At 41.8% G+C, this 20,662-nt stretch overlaps 2 protein-coding genes across 2 annotated transcripts in view; one reads left to right on the forward strand and one right to left on the reverse strand.

Annotated features, from left to right (window-relative positions):
• LOC139319518 (uncharacterized) overlaps positions 1-8,263 on the forward strand; it is a 56,212-nt gene extending 47,949 nt beyond the window's left edge. The window contains exons 19-21 of the mRNA XM_070947412.1: positions 213-345; positions 4,061-4,187; positions 8,181-8,263. Coding sequence (XP_070803513.1) covers positions 213-345; positions 4,061-4,187; positions 8,181-8,212 — 292 coding nt within the window. The 3' untranslated portion in view covers positions 8,213-8,263. The remainder of the gene's footprint in view (positions 1-212; positions 346-4,060; positions 4,188-8,180) is intronic.
• A 2,326-nt stretch (positions 8,264-10,589) lies between these two features.
• The window catches only part of DENND2A (DENN domain containing 2A), a 77,961-nt gene continuing 67,888 nt past the window's right edge, over positions 10,590-20,662 (reverse strand). The window contains exons 15-20 of the mRNA XM_070946651.1: positions 18,183-18,360; positions 16,764-16,805; positions 14,048-14,165; positions 12,701-12,940; positions 11,880-11,966; positions 10,590-10,628 (exon numbers count right to left, since the gene is read on the reverse strand). Coding sequence (XP_070802752.1) covers positions 10,597-10,628; positions 11,880-11,966; positions 12,701-12,940; positions 14,048-14,165; positions 16,764-16,805; positions 18,183-18,360 — 697 coding nt within the window. The 3' untranslated portion in view covers positions 10,590-10,596. The remainder of the gene's footprint in view (positions 10,629-11,879; positions 11,967-12,700; positions 12,941-14,047; positions 14,166-16,763; positions 16,806-18,182; positions 18,361-20,662) is intronic.

Below are 20,662 nucleotides of genomic sequence, written 5' to 3' on the forward strand. Positions count from 1 at the left end.
GAATTATTGGTCAGGAAATGGGACAGTAGGAGCATGCATAGTTCTTTCTGGGTACAATTTTTTTGGGGTGCTGCTGGTATATGCTGTGAAGTTACTTCAGAGAGTAGGGAGGGATAAGGGTGGTGAAAATGTTCTTAATGCTCATATTCCATGCTTATCCCCTAACCTAGTTTATGATCTAGTTCAGCTCACAATGTCTCTTCTCTTTGCAGCTTAATGGCTGGAATCATCGCTGGGCTGCTTGCTGGGGAAGACACAGATAACTGCGTCCGGATGGGCCTCCTCTCAGCCAGTCTTTCCCTCTGCTCTTATGAGCCTGTTTCTCCATTGATCAACAGCACCAGTGTGAGCTTGGCAAGGCTCAAGGCTCAGAGATGGCCTGTGGCCAAGATATGGAAGTTGTCTTAGCTGGAGTTTCTTCCGTTTCTCCTCCAGTCTTCATAGGTAGAGGGGGAAAAAGAGTGCCTATGCTGCATTCTATATTATTCTAACTCTGTTTACTATGTGTCATGCCCCAGCATATAATTTTTATATATGCTGCTGTTGCTCTCTAGCTCCATCTAGTGGCCGGAGGACAAATACCAATCTATATTGTTCTGAAGCTGACCCAACCCCTTTACCTATCAGCCCGCACTCTCAAAGCAAGTGCACATTGGGAAGCCAGACTCCATTTTCCTTTAGCATTTGGAGAATGCAGAAACACAAAGAAAAGTCCATCTTAATCTGTGGCACATGTTCATCCAAGGACAAACCCACATCCCACACACAGAGCATCGCTGTTTCACCATATCCTGTTCTTTCAATAAAGCATCCAGCTCTGCGCACACAGTCTGTTTTGTTGGAGGATAGGTGGGTTTAGCTGCAGGTTGAGATGCACACAGACTAACGTGTAGTGAAGACAGAACACGATGTACTAATAAAAGTTTTTTTTAAATTCTACAGAAAAGCTCATCCTAAACTTTGTACACACACACCAAAAATAAATAAATAAATAAATAAATAAATAAATTTACACTTGATCATGCGCATTTGCAAGTATTTCTTTAATCTGCATGGTTTCTACTTCTAATTGTTATGGGAATAAGCATTATATTAGGTAAAGAAGTGCAGCTTCCAGTTGGAGAGGCTGTTAATCAGGAAAAATATTCTCATTTTTGTGCAGACTTTCCAAAGCTCTACCTAAATGGAGCTTGCATCCCACTCTGGAAATCTGATTTATTTGCTTATTTAAAATGGTACAGTATTGGATATATTAGTACAGTATTGGATAGCATAGTATTGCAAGATACCTTTGATGAGGTATATCTAAAATGCCTGTAGTCATAATTCTAACAGAACAAAACTGATTCAATAACGTTGGAGAACTTGATTTAGGCTGTATTTTTAAACAAGCGTTTAAGCAATCTCCCTAAATTAATGCGTAAATTGAAACTCAAATATTCCTCAAAGTTCATACTTTTTGAATTTAGAGGTGGTCTCAAAAAGACATAAAAATTCATGCTTTAAAGGAAGAAATAATAGTTTTAGTAAAAACAATGGGACAGAACGGATTATCACTGCCACCGAGATGGATTGATCTGTTTGTTTCTAGTTGTAACAGTTAAGGAACAACAACAAAATCGGGAACGATCAATACTTCTACAGAAGAACAGAGAGGGGAAAAAATGATGTACTCATAACTTGCTCTTAGGCAGAATGTTTTCTTTCTTTCTTTCACCAGCAAAGTTCACAAAGAGCCTTCGAGCACCTGCTCATCCCTCAAAAAGGGAGGAGTAGGAAATGTTCCATTATCACAATGGAGGAGAAAGATGGCATTAGGCACATGTCTGAATGGGGATACATGCTTTGCAAAGAAGTTGGGTGTTACTGGGATGGAGAAGGGGGGAGGAAAGAGGAAGAAAATTTCCAAGGAGACCATACAAGCCATAAAATTGATTATCATAACAAAGGAGGGGGGGAGATGAGTATTTGTGTAAGAGAGGATGGGGTGGGGGAGGGGACGAGCTGGGACACTGAAGGTATAAAAGGCTTCCACCATCCATGCATGGAAAAGAAGAGAGAAACACTCCAGTGCATGTGGCTGTTTTAAATTGCTCCAACAGGCTTCAAGTCTTTAGATAGTTGGGCAAGAACAGTCAAGACAACAGTATGAAGGTATCTAGAATGACCATCCTCATGCTTTCCATGCCGTTTTGTTTTCTGATTCAAACTGGGAAAGGGCTGGCTGCTGAAGAAGTCAACCCGGCTGGAGCTGCAAAATTTAGGAAGAATCTCCATCCCAGTCACAGAGACAAAGAGGTAGAAGGGAGGAAACAGCCTTCCCCTAGATTGTGGAAGGCTGCAGAAGGAGAAGCCCAACTAGGTGATGGAGCGTATGACAAAGCAGCAAGCAATTTGCAACTGGGAACCAGTAAGCAGAAGCCAAATGGCAAAAGGCCGTTTCTCCCACAGTCCCCTCCAAAGAGCAAGAGTCAAGGGCATGAAGACCACTTAGAAGGCCATGGGAACTTTAATACAGATACGGTGAGTAATATATATACATTTAATTAATTTTGGTCTGATCCTGAAATGCTCTTCCAATTTTTGCTGTAAATAAAATTTTACTTTGTAGTTGGGTTTTTGTCGGATTAGCAGGGGAATGGTGTTGTGTCACTTAAATGTGACGAAGGGTCGAATTGCAGTTAGAAGATTATACAGAATTTTTTATTTTTTATTTCATCAAGCCGCAGTATTCAGGAAATACAGATAGTCCTCGACGTTTGACCATAACGGAGCCCAAAATTTCTGTTGTTAAGTGAGATGTTTAAGTGAGTTTTGCTCCATTTTATGACCTTTCTTGCCGCAGTTGTTGAGTGAATCGATGCTGTTGATAAGTTAGTAACCCAGTTGTTAAGTGAATCTGGTTTTCCCCATTGACTTTGCTTGTCAGAAGGTCACAAAAGGGGATGATCACATGATCCTGAGACACAGTAAAGGTCATAAATACGAGTCAGCTGCCAAGCATCTTAATTTTGATCACATGATCATGATAGACGCTGCAAAGGTCGTAACTGAAAAGCGGTCCTAAGTCACTTTTTCTGGTGCCGTCGTAACTTTGAACGGTCACTAAATGAACTGTTGCAAGTTGCAAACTACTTGTACTTGCAAACTGGCAACCAAATTAAATTAATCCGGATTCCTTGAAGCAGATAATGGCAACCAAAAAGCCAATAGATGAGGAATTACACCTCCTCCTTCGACAAAAGCCAATTTAATAAGGTTTAGCTAACAAAAGTTACTATCAACCCCACTAGTAGACCAGACCAAGAAATCATTGCTACAGGAAAAGTAAAACTACTTTTATTGAGATTGGCCATAACTGAAATTTGCAATTCTAATTCTCTTATTAGGAGGGAACGTTCTTATACACGTAGTCCTCACTTTACAACAGCTTGGTGACTGTTCGAGGTTTACAACGGCACTGAAAACAGTGACTTTTATGACCATTTTTCATACTTATGACCGTTGTGGCATCCCATGGCCATGTGATCAAAATTCAGACAGTTGGCAACTGACTCATATTTATGACGGTTGCAGTGTCCCAGTTGCAGTAAGATTCACTTAACAGCCATGTTACTAACTTACCAACTGCAGGGGTTCACTTAACAACTGCTGAAAGGAAGGTCATAAAATGGGGCAAAATTCACCTAACAAATGTTTTGCTTAGAAAAACAAATTTTGGCCTTAGTTGTGGTCACAAGTTGAGGACTAGTGAATTAGGGAGACATCTGTCTGAGATGCTTCTGAATACTATCTAAACATTGTAGACTTAGGGAAAAGTTTTATCTCTTGTCACCTTGGCGACAGAGTTTGTCTAGCAACATCAACTTCCTTAATTAGTTATAATTAGTTAATGTATAACTAATTAGTTAATTATAACCAATTAGTTATATTGGTTCACGATCACCATAAAAATATAAGTCTAGCAAGAAACACAATACAAGTTAATGAATTACTGAGAAAGCATTTTTTACTTTCAAACAATGCTTCTTATCTGCAGTTTCTTTTATTTCCTTCTCAGTATTCCTGCCCTGGGATCCAGTTGAAAGCCTGCCGAAAACCGTCTGATTGCGATGGCTGCTTGGGCCTCTATACTTGCAAACTTCCAAAAGGAAGGTGTGACTTCAAAGCAGTTTCCCGACAAACAGGTACCACAGAAACTAAGCAGAACGTCAAAATACAAGTGAATGAGATTCTTCTCCCGCTTTCAAATATTTCTTACAAAGATCAATACAGTGCTTGTTCTCACTAGTGTGATGTAATGGCTAAAATATTGAACTAGGACCAGTGGTGGGTTGCTCCCGGTTCAGACCGGTTCTATAGAACCGGTAGTATAACCAGCGGGAGGCTCCACCCACTGACCCTGACATCATCAGAAGCGATCTGCGCATGCGCAGAAGCAAGGCATGCGTGCGAGCGATCTCTTTGCGAACTGGTAGTAAAGGTAAGTAGAACCCATCCCTGACTAGGATTGATGTTCGGGGGAAGAACCAAAATAAAATTCAACCTCAGCAATAAAGTTCAGAGGGTTATCAACATAAGAGAATATTTGAAGCTCAGGGTTGAACTGTGGGCTTTTGGCTGTTTTCTTGCAGATGTTTCTAATTTCGGAATGAAATGTCTGCAAGAAAACACCCAAGCTCAGAGAATACCAAAGGACCCCCAATAGGATATTCACTCTCTCTATCACTCAACCCAACCTTCCTTGCAAGATTGTGTTACGGAGAAACACTGAAAGAGAGCAAATTAGATTACTTCCAACTTTTGAAGGAAGAGTAGTGACTAATCTGAATGTCTAAATAAATGCCTTTACATCTGGGTAGTTCCATAGAAGAAAATTACACATTATGATCCTTAATACAAAAAGAAAATTAAATTTCCCACAGGAAATTAGAGATCAGTGAACGCTTTTCAGATATGTATAAATATATAGTCTGTCATAGTGATGTCTAGAACTAGATTTGACATCGTGCACAGTAAAAAACCTGCTGAACGGTTTCAAATGCTGTCTTCAAGCAATAGGCAATAGAGGGCGCTGTAAGGTCACAAGAAATGAAAATCTGATAAGATTTAGAATGCTCTTGCAATCTTTGTACAGTATATTTAAATATATCATATATTTTAAAAAAACTACATGTGAAAGGTTTTGCCATTGACTTTGGCATTAATTTCTCCTGCAATGATTAAAAAACAGAACAAAACCGAGGACTGGTCCTTTAAAAATGCACCCATGATGTCCCTCCTTCCAGCCTGGATCTTAATAGTCTAGCTCATGTTTGATCTCGTGGTGGCCCTATTCCAGGGGTGAAATCCAGCAGGTTCTGACAGGTTCTGGAGAACTGGTAGTGGACATTTTGAGCAGTTTGGAGAACCAGCAGCAGAAATTTTGAGTAGTTCGGAGAACTGGCAAATACCACCTCTGGCTGGCCCCAGAGTGGGGTAGGAATGGAGATTTTGAAGTATCCTTCCCCTGGAGTGGGGTGGGAATGGAGGTTTTGCAGTATCCTTCCCCTGACACGCCCACCAAGCCACACCCACAGAACCGGTAGTAAAAAAATTTGGATTTCACCACTGCCCTATTCCTATTTTTAAAAAAAATCCTGTTTAATTCAAGGCAAAGTCACTGTGTATAAATTTTATAAATTGTATTTCTGCATAGTAGTTCTGCATCATGTGACTAGGCAGGAGTTGCCCATTAGGAAGGAAAATACATGCCATTAGCTAAGTTTGGATCAAATAATAGAGTCAAGTAATAGAGTCAATATTTCTCTCCTTTACCAATAAGAACATTTTATTAGGTTCCTGGGTTTTTTTAGACTTATCACTATATTGAAAAAAAAAAAGCAAAGTCAGAGTTGTAATTTGCACATTAAAAATGTGTACCGGGATTTTAAAAAATCCAAAGAGAAGAAAAAGCTATTAAATCAGTTTTAACCTAGTCCCAAAATGTAAAATCAGAAGGCCACTCTAGGAAAGAATGGCATCATAGCTATGAACACTGTTCATTGACAGTTTGAGTATCTTTCCTATTCCAGCTTCTTGTTTTGAGGGTAAAATGCAAAACCTTAGCCTTGGGACCACAAAGGAAGAAAAAAAAAAAAAAAGGAAAAATACAAGGAAAAAGTTTCCTTAAATCATTGACCTCAAGATTTTCTGGACTTCGAAATTCCCTGTGAGCTTTTGTCATGCTTTCTAGGACCTGAATTTCAACATAATTGGAGACCATCAAAATGGGAATTCTTGACTGAGAAGCAAAACATTTTCAAGGGGAAAAAAAAAACCCAGGGAAGTACAGTTGCCTTTTTGGAAAAGCACCTTTGCACCATGCAAGAGCTATCCATGTTCTACCCATAATTAGCATGCCACTACTCATTGTTGGCTTTCTCTACTCAGCCCCAAATCTGAGTTCACACAGCCTACAAAACTTTCTGTAGACAATTTTAACTTGCCATGGACCACAAAATGTGGTTGTTTTTAAACTATGGTTTATACCTTAAAATATTAAGCAAAGACAAGTAGTTGTAGTTATCTCAAATTTGATTAAAATTGACAAGGTTTTCCTGGCATAGAAATGCTCCAGAGTTGATGATGACAAGGGGAAGAGATATTGATAAGCTGGCATTCTAGTTTCTACCATGTAAGGCACTGACATGTTTTTTCCCCCCATACCAGGGGTGGGTTCTAAATTTTTTTACTACCGGTTCTGTGGGTGTGGCTTATTTTGTGGGTGTGGCTTGGAGGTCATGTGACTAGATGGGCGTGGCTAGCTGGTCAGTCATTTCTGGAAGGTCCTCGCACTTACGACCAGTCATCGCACTTACGACCCGACTCATTTGTTTGCTTTTAACACTGATCAGCTGTAGGACGGCCCTTTGAAGCCCTGCAGCAAGAGTTTAAACAGTTTTATTTCCCTCTAATCATCAGCTGGGACTCAGGAGGAAGCAATAGATTGGGGGTGGGACCAAATAAAAGGTAAGAATAACGTGGGCGGGGGGGGAGAACCGGTTCGGTGTCCGCTACCGGCTCGGCCGAACTGGACCGAACTGGGAGGAACCCACCACTGCCCCATACAATCCATCATGCAAAACTTTTTAAGTGATGCACTATTAGCAAGGTTGCCATTACACTTCATTTTTGGAAGACTTGCTTGCAGCAAGTCTATGGTACTCAATGTCACCCCAAACTATAAAATGGGTGGCAAATGAATTTTATTATAATAATAAAAATAGTTTGGAAGAACTAATTTCCCAATTGTATTGGATCATACGGGAAGCCACGTGCTATTATTTGCATGATACTATAGTCACTTTGGTGTTGCATGTTCTCACTGCTTACAATGCTGTTTTGCTATTGTGAAAATGTGGTTATATGAATTCGGCCTGCAGTCCACACAACTGGCTGCATCCCTAGGTAAAAGTAAAGGTTCCCCTCACACATCTGTGCTAGTCGTTCCTGACTCTAGGGGGCGGTGCTCATCCCCATTTCAAGCACTGTCTGAAGACATCTCCGTGGTCATGTGGCCGGCATGACTAAACACCAAAGGGGCACGGAACGCTGTTACTTTCCCACCAAAGGTGGTCCCTATTTTTCTACTTGCATTTTTTACGTGCTTTCGGACTTCTAGGGATTCGAACTGCTGAACTGCCAACCTTTGATCGACAAGCTCAGCATCTTAGCCACTAAGCCACCGCATCCCCAGGAGTCTGAGGCAAATCCTCACCTTGTATGTCTGACAAAGAGATTCAAGTGCTTAGGGCTGCTTCAAATCGGGGACTTGTTGCAACATTCTCACTTATCTTTAGCTTCTGTCATTGACATCCACTTGTAATTCTTCTGTGTTGCTCCAGTGGTGTTCCTATCTTTTGACTGGAGAAAGTCCAACTTTCTGAGGGAAGGATGGAAGGAAAAGGAATGCTCACATGTGCCACTGTCCCCAGCCTTACTCTTATCTTCAAGGGGTGGTTTTAACATATGCAATGACCTGCAATACTACAATCACCATTGCAATACTACAATCCTTGGGCATATTCCAGCCAAGTTTTTCCTATATCCATATAACTGATAGGTTCATTCAGGGAGATGTGGCTGCTGATAATTCAACCAGGAATATTTTCTTCATGTTCTGCATTTTTCCTTCCCAGGTGGCTTTCTCCGGAATATCCAGGAAAGATAAAATATACCGTCTCGGTGAAAAGCTGATCCAAGACATTTCAGTATATTTGGGGATGGAGATGAATTAAATAAATTATCTTGAACATGAAAATTGCTGCTGAATAAGCAACCTTTCCAAGCTATAGCTTGCTTGCATTATTCAAGGTGTCATAAAGGAAGATGGCCTTTATCTTGATGATTTCACTTTGGAGGAGCAGTAAATCCCTCAAACAGAATTCCTTTCCCCCCCTACCATCTTCCTTTTATTTATTTTGCTTATTACTTCTTGTTCTTCATTTTGCATAACACCGTTTATTCTAAAAGGGAGTAACATGGTAGGGGCTGTGCATATATGTGTTTCAGGGACTCGCCAGAATTTCTAAAAATAAGCTTTCCCAGCTCTTAGACACTGGAGTTGACTATACCAAACTGTGTGCCCTATTCCTTAGCTACGATTTTGCTTTTCTCTTTTTTATCACTAGGCTAAAGTTTATTGGAAGTGGGAGCGGAGTTTGTACACATGTAATATTTTAAGCAAGAGACACACCCGTGGTCAGCATCCCCTTTTCTCCCTGGCCTAGACCAGGGGTCTCCAACCTTGGCAACTTTAAGACTTGTGGACTTCAACTCCCAGAGTTCCTCAGCCAGGGGTCTCCAACCTTGGCAACTTTAAGACTTGTGGACTTCAACTCCCAGAGTTCCTCAGCCAGCTTTGCTGGCTGAGGAACTCTAAGAGTTGAAGTCCACAAGTCTTAAAGTTGCCAAGGTTGGAGACCCCTGGTCTAGAATACCTTCAGTGCATTCTTATTAGTTGTCACACCTAAAAATGAAGCCCCCACACCTGGTGACATCACAATGAACAGCCTTCCCTGAAGTTGAGATTTCAAGGTCACCTCTTACTCTCGGCAAGAGCACAAACAGTTCTTTTTATTGAGATTTACAGAAAGAGAAAGGTGTGGATGAAAGCATAACTCTGTCCCTGCGCCTTTATGCTTTGTTGACTTGGAAGGTACAAACAAGTTGCCCACAAATTCCACATCACGGGTGTGATCTGTGTGTCAGGTATGGTACTTATAATGTCACTCCACACGTATTGCTTTTTGTGTCAATAAATGTAACAAAATGAAATGATATGCTTGCATGTATGAATCGCCGTGCAGTTGTAACGAACACTGAATAACCCAAGAGGAACGCAAGGGCAGAAGGCAACTGTTTCACAACTGTCCTGGCCACTAAGGGGTGCATACAATCCCATCATCAAAACCATCCGATCCATCCTTTAAAAGCAGTGGTTCCCAATGTGGGGCCCATGCCCCACAGAGGGGCAATTTGATTTTTAATGGGGGCAATTTGGAACCTTGTTTAAACCAAGTTAATGGCCTATTTTAGGCTTCCTCCGCGTGAATAGGAGTTCACTTTTCGAATAGTAAGAATTATATGTCACAGGGTGTGGGATCAGGATTTTAGAGATGCTTAGATGGGGCATGGCCAAAACAAAAAGGTTGGGAACCACTGTTTAAAAGCCTTCAGTCATTTTTCTGTGGCTTGGGGGAAGTGGGTGGGTAGGAAGGTTTTTCAAAGGACTGCTTCTGCCCTTCAAATCATCCTCTGAATTTTACTCCAGAAGATACACACAAACAAAACAAACTATATGCAATACTTGAAACTAAGCACATGCTTTTTGTTTTGTTTTGTTTTAATAAACACATACTTCCAATGGCAACAGATCAGACTTACTCCGAAGAAGGGTGTGGACATATATCCCAAACTCCAGGAAGAGGCAGTAAGTCATCACATAGTGGTCAGTTGGATAAAATTCTGAATGGATTTAGTAGTCCCCTACCACCACCATAGCTACTGGTGTATACAGGTTCTTCTTTTCCCATTTGTACGTGACCCTTTCTTTCTCTTCTAGTTATTTCTGTATCACATCATCATGTCATTTTACAATCATACTATCCAAGTTAAGGCAGCGCCTATCCTTGCTGTCATCCCTTGGGAGAGTAAATGGAACAAATGTCTCTGCCTAATAGTCTTCCTAACCTCAGTATAAATAAGAAATATTTTCAAAAAAAAAAAGTAATAGATAAGGTCTCAAAAACACCACAAAGTCTGCAAAGGGTCAGTGAACAGAGAGGTTCAGGAGTGCTTTGTCCAGTGCATGATCTTCATCGAGCCAAACCTGGAGGCCCCTTCTGCACCATGCTGTACAGTAGGCCACAAGGTCGGCTGTCCATCCAGGTGCAGCTTTTAAACGCTGCTTCTCTGGAGATTTCTCCACCACTGGAGCAGGCTAAGCTGGACTTGGGTTTTAAAATGGGAAAAACAAACGGAATCCATGTTGTGTCTGCTGAAATGCTTAGAAAAAGATATCCTTCTCGCCACTCCTGGTGGTGCTCCAAATACTTATTTCTTATGAAGAAATTTCATTCTGCTACCTAGAGAGGATGAATGGTGGGGAAAGAAAGAGAGAGACAATATTTATGGGGGGAAAAAGACAACTCCTTTACCTGCAGAAAAGACTTAAGTTTTGAGTCTCCAACTTTCCAGGTGAGAGTAAGGTGGCACCTCTGTGGAGCTGAGGCCAAACAGCAGAGAGCTCTGCAATTTTTCAGGATGCCTTGATAGGAGATTGGAAAATGACCCCCTACAACAAGGGTGTCAAACTCAAGGCCTGCCGGCCAGATCCGGCCCATGGAAACAATGAAGGACAACTCGAGGTGCCTCTGCCAGTGAAAATGGAGCTCACATGGCCCTCCCAGGCTCTATTTTCAACCATGATGGCCTCCTGCAGCCCTCTGCCAGCAAAATGGAGCTTGGGGTGCCTCTGTTTTCACTGGCAGAGGACTACAGAAGGCAGTCACGGCCGAAAACAGGGCTGGTGGATGGGATGGAAACTGGGATGGTGCCCGAGTTCCGTTTTCGCTGGAAGAGGGCTGCAGGAAGCCGTTGTGGCCAAAAATGAGCCTCGATGAGTGACATCTAGCTGGCCACACCCACCTTGGCCACACAACCTGCCCCCCCCCTCCCAGGGCAAACACAATTCTGATGTGGCCCTCAATGAAATTGAGTTTGACACCTCTGCCCTACAATGTCACCTGAAATCTCCTGCAATTGCAGAAATTATGCCCTGAGAATTTTAGATTGCTTTAGAAATGTCATGATTCTGTAACGACAGAAGTTAGAGGTGATTCTATACAGATTATTAAATTTATATGTTCACTATCAAATTATGTGCAAAGTCTCTTTTCTTATTAAGCAGGGATGTGATGGGATAGGAAATATTTTGGAAGGCAAGAAGCAAATGTTTACTATAGTTAATATTGGAAAACCTTTCAGGTTTAAAAAATGCTTTTTTTTATGTTACATTATCTAAAACAGGGGTCCCCAATCCTCAGGCTTCAGACCAGTACCGGACCACGGCCTGTTAGGAACCAAGCCACACAAGCAAGCAAAGCTTCATCACATGGGCGGGATCTGGGTAGCATGTGAAACCATCCCCCACTTCCCCAGCCCATGGAAAAATTGTTTTCCCCAGAACTGGTCCACGGTGCTCAAAAGGTTGGGGACCACTGATCTAAAACATAGGTAACGGGTGCACAATTGTGTGATTTAAACATGGTAAAGTAAAAAAAAAAAAAATTAAAATCAGGATCACTGCAGCAGCCGCACTTGCTTGAATTCCGTACCTAATCCTTTCAAGAATTTATTAACTCCACTCTGTTCTTCACTGGGAAGGGTCTCCAGATATTCCTGGGCACGTACCTCAAACAAACCTAGAGAGATCAAGAACAAGTACAATAATGAAAAAGGACTAACCATTAGGTTTATTGGTTTCAGTTGCTACTACCAATCGGGGAACATTATTATGCTTAAAGGGACATGGTGGCTCAGTGGAAGATGCTGAGCTTGTCGATTGAAAGGTCGGCAGTTCAGCGGTTTGAATCCCTAGTGCTGTGTAATGGGGTGAGCTCCCGTTACTTGTCCCAGCTTCTGCCAACCTAGCAATTCGAAAGCACATAAAAAATGCAAGTAGAAAAATAGGGACCACCTTTGGTGGGAAAGTAACAGCGTTCCGTGCGCCTTTGGCGTTTAGTCATGCTGGCCATATGACCACAGAGACGTCTTCGGACAGCACTGGCTCTTCGGCTTTGAAATGGAGATGAGCACCGCCCCCTAGAGTCAGGAATGACTAGCACATATGTGCGAGGGGAACCTTTGCCTTTATTATGCTTAAAAAAGCAAAGCAGAAATCTACACAAGTAAGGCTGTACTTAGATCCACCAATTATCAGGAATCCATTGTAACTCAGTAGGACAACTCATGCCTTGTAGATAAAAGATCTTGGGTTCTATCCTGGGCATCTTCAAAAAGGATTGGAAACTTCTATTCCAACATCCTGAAGAACTGCTATCAGTGATGATAATGCTAAAGAGACAGTTAATTTGACTTAGTATAAAGAATCTGCTGGATTCTTTGCACTATCCTCTTGTCAAAAGAACCAGCTCACCTTTGGCTCCCTGTTTTCGTAATTCTCGTTCTTGAATGAAGCCTCCAAACATCTGAGTCTCCATAAAAACTTCCAGGAACCTCCGAAGGCTCTTTGAAGAAACGGACTTCCGGAAAGCTTCCCGCTGGAGAGCTTTTTCTTCCTTCTCAGCAGGAATCATGAAAAGAGAGTAGTGTCCTACAATCTCCACAAAGAAGCGGACAAAAGCTTCTGACACCACTTCATTCAAAGGGCTGGCCTCTGAGGGGACATTGTAGGGAAATTGAGGAAAGGCAAAACAAAGAATGAAATAAAATCAGAAGGAAAATATACTAGGGTTTAATGATCTTCCTTAACTGTTTTTGGCTAGCCTCCAGATCTATTCCACTACATCAAGGAGGACCAAGCTCTCTCATGGACAACGATTCTGCTTTGCATTCAAAAGGTTTTTAGCAGGGGTGAAATCCTCCCGGTTCGGGTGATCCAGTAGCAATCGTGCCGGGTGGTTCGGCAATCCGGTAGTGATTGCGGAGCAAAGCTCCGCCCACCCATCTGGGTGTCATTACTTCCTGGTTTTAACCAGGAGGTAATGTGTTACCTTCTCTGCATGCGCAGAAGGTTTTGCACATGTGCAGAAGGTCTGCACATGCATGTGACACTGCCGTACCTGGTAAGGAAGGTAAGTAGATTTCACCCCGGGTTTTTAGTACTATCTTCAACACAGAATCACAAAACATAAGAGCTAGAAAGGATAGGGGATATTATCTAGCCAAACTCCTGCCCAGAGCAAGATTCCATTACTACAGCAACCCCAACAAATAGCCATTCAATCTGTGTTTAAACACCCCTCTACAACCATATAGAATCTGCCATCATTATAGAACAATTATTGTTAAGATATTGTTAAGGTATTTTTTTTGATCCTATCTTATAACTCATTATACTGTAATTTAAAGCCATTGCTTCCTAGTCCATATTCTGGAATGATGAGCAGTACTGTCTTGACTTCTACATGATGGACCTTCAAATGCTTGAAGACAACTAATGTGTCTTCCTGTACTCTTCTCTAGGTTAAACACAGTGATTCCTCAGGAACGACTAGCACATATGTGCGAGGGGAACCTTTACCTAAGTGTGTGTACTTTTATCACTCCCTCCCCCCCTTTCTTTTGGTTATCAAGTTTTTGACACCTTGCTAAGCCACTGGGTGGTATTCAAATATTGTCATGTCCTAAAAGTGGTACAATCTGTGAAAAGGTTGAAAAGCACTGCTATGCTAAATACAAAAGTCCCGAACTGATAAATAATCATTGTCAAAAAAAACAACAACTACCAAATGTTAAATTAAAAACAAAACAAAACCCGAACCCTGTTTGCCGTTGAGTGTGACTTCCTCCTTGTCATTTGCCAGTTCATTTCTCTGCTCTAGTATATGTTCCAGAGCTCCTTGCAACTTTCGGGGCAAAATGGAGTCTTCATCTTCCATCTAAAAAGAAAAGCATGCATTCAAAAAAACGTGCATGAAACCCGATCCTGCATGCAGGGAGACCCATCTGACAATACCGCTCTTGTTCCAGAAGCATGCTTTTTTTGTGACAAAGCATACATTTTTTACATACTCAAAGCTGTTTGAGCTTCGGACAGGCTGAGAAAAAAATGACCAAACCTTCTTGGAGATTTGGTCTGTTTGATCCTTCATAGGCATCTGCAAAATCCCCACTTTCTATTAAATGCATGGAGTGTCTTTCCCTCTTGTGCATATGGTCATGTTAAAAGGATAGGCATTAAATGGCATTTGGCGCCTAGGAGTGCTGAAGGACACAATTATAATAGATTCCATCTTGGGCCATGGCTTCCCTGTCATGAGCTCCAGACTCAACCCTGAGGATGAAAATAGCTTCTAATTGGACAGATCCTAATGCTACCAGTAGATCCTAATGCTACTGAGAAGATATTCCATCCTTTCTCCTTAATTGGTTTCCTTTTGTCAGGGAAAAAGGAGCAATAGAACACACAGGGAAATTGCCAATGAAAGACAACGCAGCATACTCCTGGCAGTTGCAAACTACCTTTGCAATTTTCCATTGGCAATTATAACACAGTATATATCTCTTTTTCTGATATCCTGAGTAGGGCTTTTGGCGGCCCCTGTTCTTCACTGTGTGTGTGTGTGAGTGTATATACACATACAACTCAATTGCAAAATACCAATGCTTCTTCTTCCTATTTTCCCCATAACAACCATGATGTGAGGTGAGTTTGGCTGAGAGAGAGTGACTGGCCCAAAGTCACCCAGCTGGCTTTCATACCTAAGCCAGGACTGGAACACACAGACTCCTGGCTAGTGCCTTAACCACTACACCAAATTATGAGCAGATTATGAGCCTAGCGGTGTATTGGGTTTTTAACTCCCAGCCAAGCTAATGGAATATTCTGGGAACTATTGTCTCCAGATGTCAAGACGTCAGAAAGTTGAACTCGGGGCAAATTAACACACTCTAGGAGTGTTACACTAAAAGAAGGAGAAGACACTGACTACAGAGGTTGATTCTTCAACATGAACTTTTGCCAGAAGATCCAGAAGGAAACGTTTCCCCCCCCCCCCGGAAAAAAGATATTTTTCTTTCAATGCACCACATGAGCGTAGCTAACCAGCACATGCCATGCACACTCCAATTCACACCATTTCTTGGCTGTAAAACATGAAAGCTAGACAAGATGGTTGAGCAGTTGGCACCATCCAATACTGACCTGTTTTACAGGAGAAGGCCAGCTTCAAGGTAAGAGTAGGGCTGAGGAAAAAATGCCACCTGGGGAATAGCAACTTAATTAACAAAAGGGAGGAGCCATTTTTAATCTCCCACAATGCCCTAGGATACACCACACTCTAAAGCAGTGTTTCTCAACCTTAGCAGTTTGAAATTGTGTGGACTTCAACTCCCAGAATTCCCCAGCCAACATAGCATAACATAGCTGGCTAGGGAATTCTGGAAGTTGAAGTCCACATATCTTCAAACTGTCAAGGTTGAGAAACACTGCTCTAAAGAATTATAGGTAAATTCAAAAACTAACTTCCAGCATACAGTTGGTAAAAAGTATATTCAGAAACCAAGAATATTCAACACTGCAAGGGCCTTGGCAGTTCTCTGAAGATGTTTCGGCTGGTTCTGACGTGGGATTTTCTTTGTCTATTTTATAACTTTTGTTTCTAAATGATTTCCCCGGGTTTCTAATACTATACTACCGATCCAAAAAGAAAAGGACAGCACTCTTGAAAATATTCTGAAAGTACATGAATTCTGGCTGGAAGAGTAGACATGTAGTCAATCTTTCTTTCTCTCTCAAAGCCAAAGGTCACCGTTTCAATTATTTTCCTTTCTATACTTTCATCGGCAGCCAGTAACTCTGGCAGGCTTAAGGATGGTTTGATGCTTCTGAAACCGCTGGTCAGAGGAGATGTCAGGATAAGACAATGTGCATGCAGACTGGGAGAAGCAATGCCACCTCAAAAGCTAAATTCTCAGCTTTTGGTGGCTATCTGTTTCTGGTTTAGATTTCCCATCACTCTCTTTGGATTTGCAGGAATTAAGAAAGGGATAGGTTATATTCCTGTGATGGCGAACCTATGGCACGCGTGCCCGAAGTGGCATGTGGAGCCATGTCGCCTGGCATGTGCGGCGTCGCCCGTTCCTCTTCCGGGTTTCTGGCACATATGCACACGCGACGATCAGCTGGCCTTTTTGCATGTGGCAGTGCCAGAAACTAGAAGAGCTGGTCTTCCGTTTTCCTGCGTGGGCATGAGTGCCAGCCAGCTGATCGTCGCGTGTGCATCTGCACCAGAAACCCGGAAGAGTAGCTGGCTGAAACCGGAAGTTCATTTTTGAGTGCGCGCATGTGCCCTGGGAAGCTCCTCTTCCAGGTTGCGGCCCAGGCATGCACACACGCGCTCCCTTTTTGGCACTCGGTACCGAAAAGGTTCGCCATCACTGTCAGTATCAGATGATTTTCAGCAAAAGATTTCTCCATCCTTCCATTCTCCCTGAACAAATTAAAAAGGAAAGACTGAAAAATAAGTTATGCTTACCTGTCTAAGGAACCGGTTATTAACAAGGTCAACCACAAGGACCTGGCCATCAATACATACACATAAAAAAGAGAGAGAGAACATTAGAGCAGATGAGCTTTCTAAGTCTTGCATACAGAACTCAAAATGCCTCAAATATTGTTACCGGTAAGTAAAGAAGGAAATCCTTGAATAATTCCCTTAAGTACAGCTAAGTTTCTTCCAAGTAAATAGAAGAGAAATTGAATTTACTTTTTTGTCCTGGCCCTAACATCTTTGGGAGAGACATTCTCAATGCACCAGTTAAAGGACATCTTCAGGCTTTGATCCAGGTTTCTGCACTCCAGAGAGACAGGAAGAAGTGGACTGATGTCCTTGAGAAAAGGACTGCCTGCTTTGCAGCTTTCAGGAGAAAAGGCTGCATCTCATCAATGGAATCCCATGAGCCACAAAAAGATATGAAACCCAGTCTGATCATAGGGTGGTTTTATGTATTTCTCCACAAAACCACAAGCTGACAACTGAAACACATGGAAGCTATTCTTCACTTCTCTCTCCCTCTCCCTGTATCTCTCCCTGTCTCTATCTCTGTCTCTCTCCCTCTCTCCCTCTCTGTCTGTCTCTCTCTCTGTGTCTGTCTGTCTGTCTCTCAGGAATTCTTCCTGCCTGAGCTGCCACACAACAGACAGCAGCAATAGGCTGAATTAAAATGAGAGATAGCTGCTTGCATTTAAATGATGGAAGCACAAAACTGTCAATGTGTGTTTAATTTGGTTATTTGTTTTAAAAACGGATCTGCTGCTTCTCAAAGCAATTTCCCCCCCCCCAAAGGCATCTCTATGTAAACATTTTGAAAACAACACTGAAAAATCTACATCTCACTCTGGAACAAGAAGATAAAGCAAGTATAAATATAGGCTTTTTTTTTAAAAAAAAAGCAGATAACCTTTAAAACCACCTAGATTTAAAAAAAAAAATAGACTACAAGGGCTGGACAAATAGAGGTGGCAGGCATTAGGGTAACTTCTCAAAGAAATAATTTCTACAGCGTATACCCCAGTTTCCTGTAGCCCAAACCACTGCACTCTTATTTACTTCTGCAAGCAATTTTAATACATGTTTTAAATCAATGTTTTTCAAACTTGGCAACGTTAAGATGTGCAGATTTCAACTCCAGAATTCCCCAGCCAGTATACTGGGAATTTGGGGAGTTGAGGTCACATCTTAACAATGTCAAGTTTGAAAAGCGTTGCTTTAAAAAGGTCTCCCTCTGAGCAACAATAATGTTTCCAGCTGAAAACATGCACCACACAGATTGTTAAAGTTATGTGGCTAGTAAGATATTGAAATGTCCCATATCTGGGACATTATCTGACTTCCCACATGCAACTTAAAAGCCAATTTGGGGTTTAACACAACCTTTAGCTTTTCTGATCTCACCTCTTCCACTGGCAGCTCCTTGAGGCGGGGCAAGGAACTGGAGAGCAGGCCAATCAGAAAGGGGGTTGGCGAGCAGACAATGTCAATCATTGAAGGGGGAAGTACCGGGATGTAGGTGTGCTGCCAGGCAAAGGGGTAAAGAAGGGCCACTGTGGCATGGCAGCATTTGGACAAGGTACTAGAAGGAAGAAATGAAAGAAGCAATCAAGGTTCCTTGTAGTAGTTCTTCAAAGCATTTAAAGTCAATGAACACAACACAAACACTCCTTAACAAACACAACCGGCTTTCTGATGCTATGAAGTCTAATCCAAAAACGGACTTGTAAAAATCTAGTCTGTTTTATTGTGTTTATATTGTGTTGGTTATTACCTTTAAAGCCCTACATGGCTCAGGGCCAGGGTATCTTCGAGACTGCCTTCTACCGCATAGCTCCCAGCGACCGGTAAGATCCCACAGAGTTGGTCTCCTCCGGGTCCCGTCAGCTAAACAATGCCGGCTGGCGGGCCCGCGGGGGAGGGCCTTCTCTGTGGCTGCCCCAGCTCTCTGGACCCAGTTACCTCCTGAGGTCCGGACCATTCCCTTCCGAAAAGCTGTGAAGACCTGGCTTTTCCGGCAGGCCTGGGGCCGTTGATCTCGCTTTGCGATCTGGCGAGATCCGGTCATGAATGGTGTGAATGCGTTCTAAGGTTTTTAATGTTTTTTAATCTTTTAAATGTTTTTAGAATGGTTTTTTTAAATGTATTGTGAGCCGCCCTGAGTCTCCGGAGAGGGGAGGCATATAAATTTAATAAATAAAATAAATACTACAGTATTCTAGGTGTCTTTTTAAAGAGGTTTTTTTTAGAAAAAGAAAAAAAATCATTTACATTCATAGTAACATACATACATATATATTCCATTTTTAAAAAATGCAAATAGTTTTTAAAAACCATTTTTTTCTTTGAAACTAATATTTCTCCTAGGGAGATTTTTAAAACATAAATCTCTCTGGTGTTTTTTAAATTAGCTTTTAAAATAATTGCGAGCTAAAAGTTTCTGCACACAAGTATCCACACCTTTTTCGGATCATAGAAAGAGACAATGCTTTTGTTCAATGCTAGTGTCTGCATTCTCATTCATGCTTCTAGGAATAGAAGGCCCAACAGAAACCTGGAATTCCGTTGCATCCGTAAAACACACCTGACCAATTTAATCAGAAGTAGCTGAGTTCTTCCAGCAACTACAGTGCAGACAAGCTGACATCTCAAAATTACATCCTGGGGTTCACATCTCAGTTTCAGGCCCATTTTCCCCCTGAGTACAAGGATTCCTGGAAATAAAGCATTAAGTAAACGCTCAGATTTCACACTGTTGCCTTTTACACGTGGCAAGGCATGGAGCCGTCCCAAATTCCTAATACTTTTTCCTGCCAGCTAATGGAATTGCTATCAAAACCGAGCCTGCATTTCTGCTGAAATCAGCCATTTGTGGGAAGTTGGCATAAACAAAAAAATCCCATGGAACCCTCTGACGTACATACAACTGAGAGCATTTTGGTATTTAAAAAGCCTTGTGGGATCAGCTTCAAAGCCCATCTAAGTTAACTTCTGAGTCATAGTGGCATGACAGGTGAGCCCAAAAGGTTCTCATGAGCAGGGTCTTTTATTGCCATTCCTTAAAACAAAGGTCTTCAAACATGGCAGCTTTAAGACTTGTGGACTTCAACTCCCAGAATTCTCCAGCCAGCATAGCTGGGAGTTGAAGTCCACAAGTCTTTTAAAGCTGCCATGTTTGAAGACCTCTGCCTTAAAAGATGGTTTTTGAGACACACACACACACTCCCGCTTTTGATTCTGGAGGCAGAACCCAGTTATCTAAACCAGGGGTCTCCAACCTTGGCAACTTTAAGACTTGCGGATTTCAACTCCCAGAGTTCTGGGAGTTGAAATCCACAAGTCTTAAAGTTGCCAAGGATGGAGACTCCTGATCTAAACCAATAGCCACTGATGGGCAACTCTTCCACCGATCTATCACAACCTATCATTCTCTCAAATTGCCTGGATTCTAAAACACCAAGATTGCGCCGATACAAATTCCTCCTGTTGATCAAATTGAAATACTGCTAATCAAAGGAGAAATATAAGGAAAAGCATGGAATGAACAGCAAGGTTATAGAAACAAGAGCTGAAGTCCAAACATATTAAACGTATTGGGTTGAGAACAGATGGCATAAAAAGAACTTTGCTATTTCTATTTGGCAAAATTCATCAGTGTGCATTTGAATAGTGAAGCCTCAATGATGATGATGTGATATTTTTATGATTTTTAAAGAATCTTGTAAGCTGCCTTGTACTTTGAAAAAAAATGCATCCAGAAAAATGAATAGATAGGCAGAGAACTAATGCCACCATGGCAGGTTTTCTAGATATGTTTGGAGGACATGCAATTTGGATATGGGTGACATGCAGCTTACACTCAAATAGAGCCCCCAGATTAGAAG

Source organism: Pituophis catenifer, unplaced genomic scaffold (assembly GCF_029215685.1).
Source record: "Pituophis catenifer annectens isolate HBS135680 unplaced genomic scaffold, rPitCat1.0.hap2 SCAF_7, whole genome shotgun sequence".
Taxonomy (NCBI): domain Eukaryota; kingdom Metazoa; phylum Chordata; class Lepidosauria; order Squamata; family Colubridae; genus Pituophis; species Pituophis catenifer.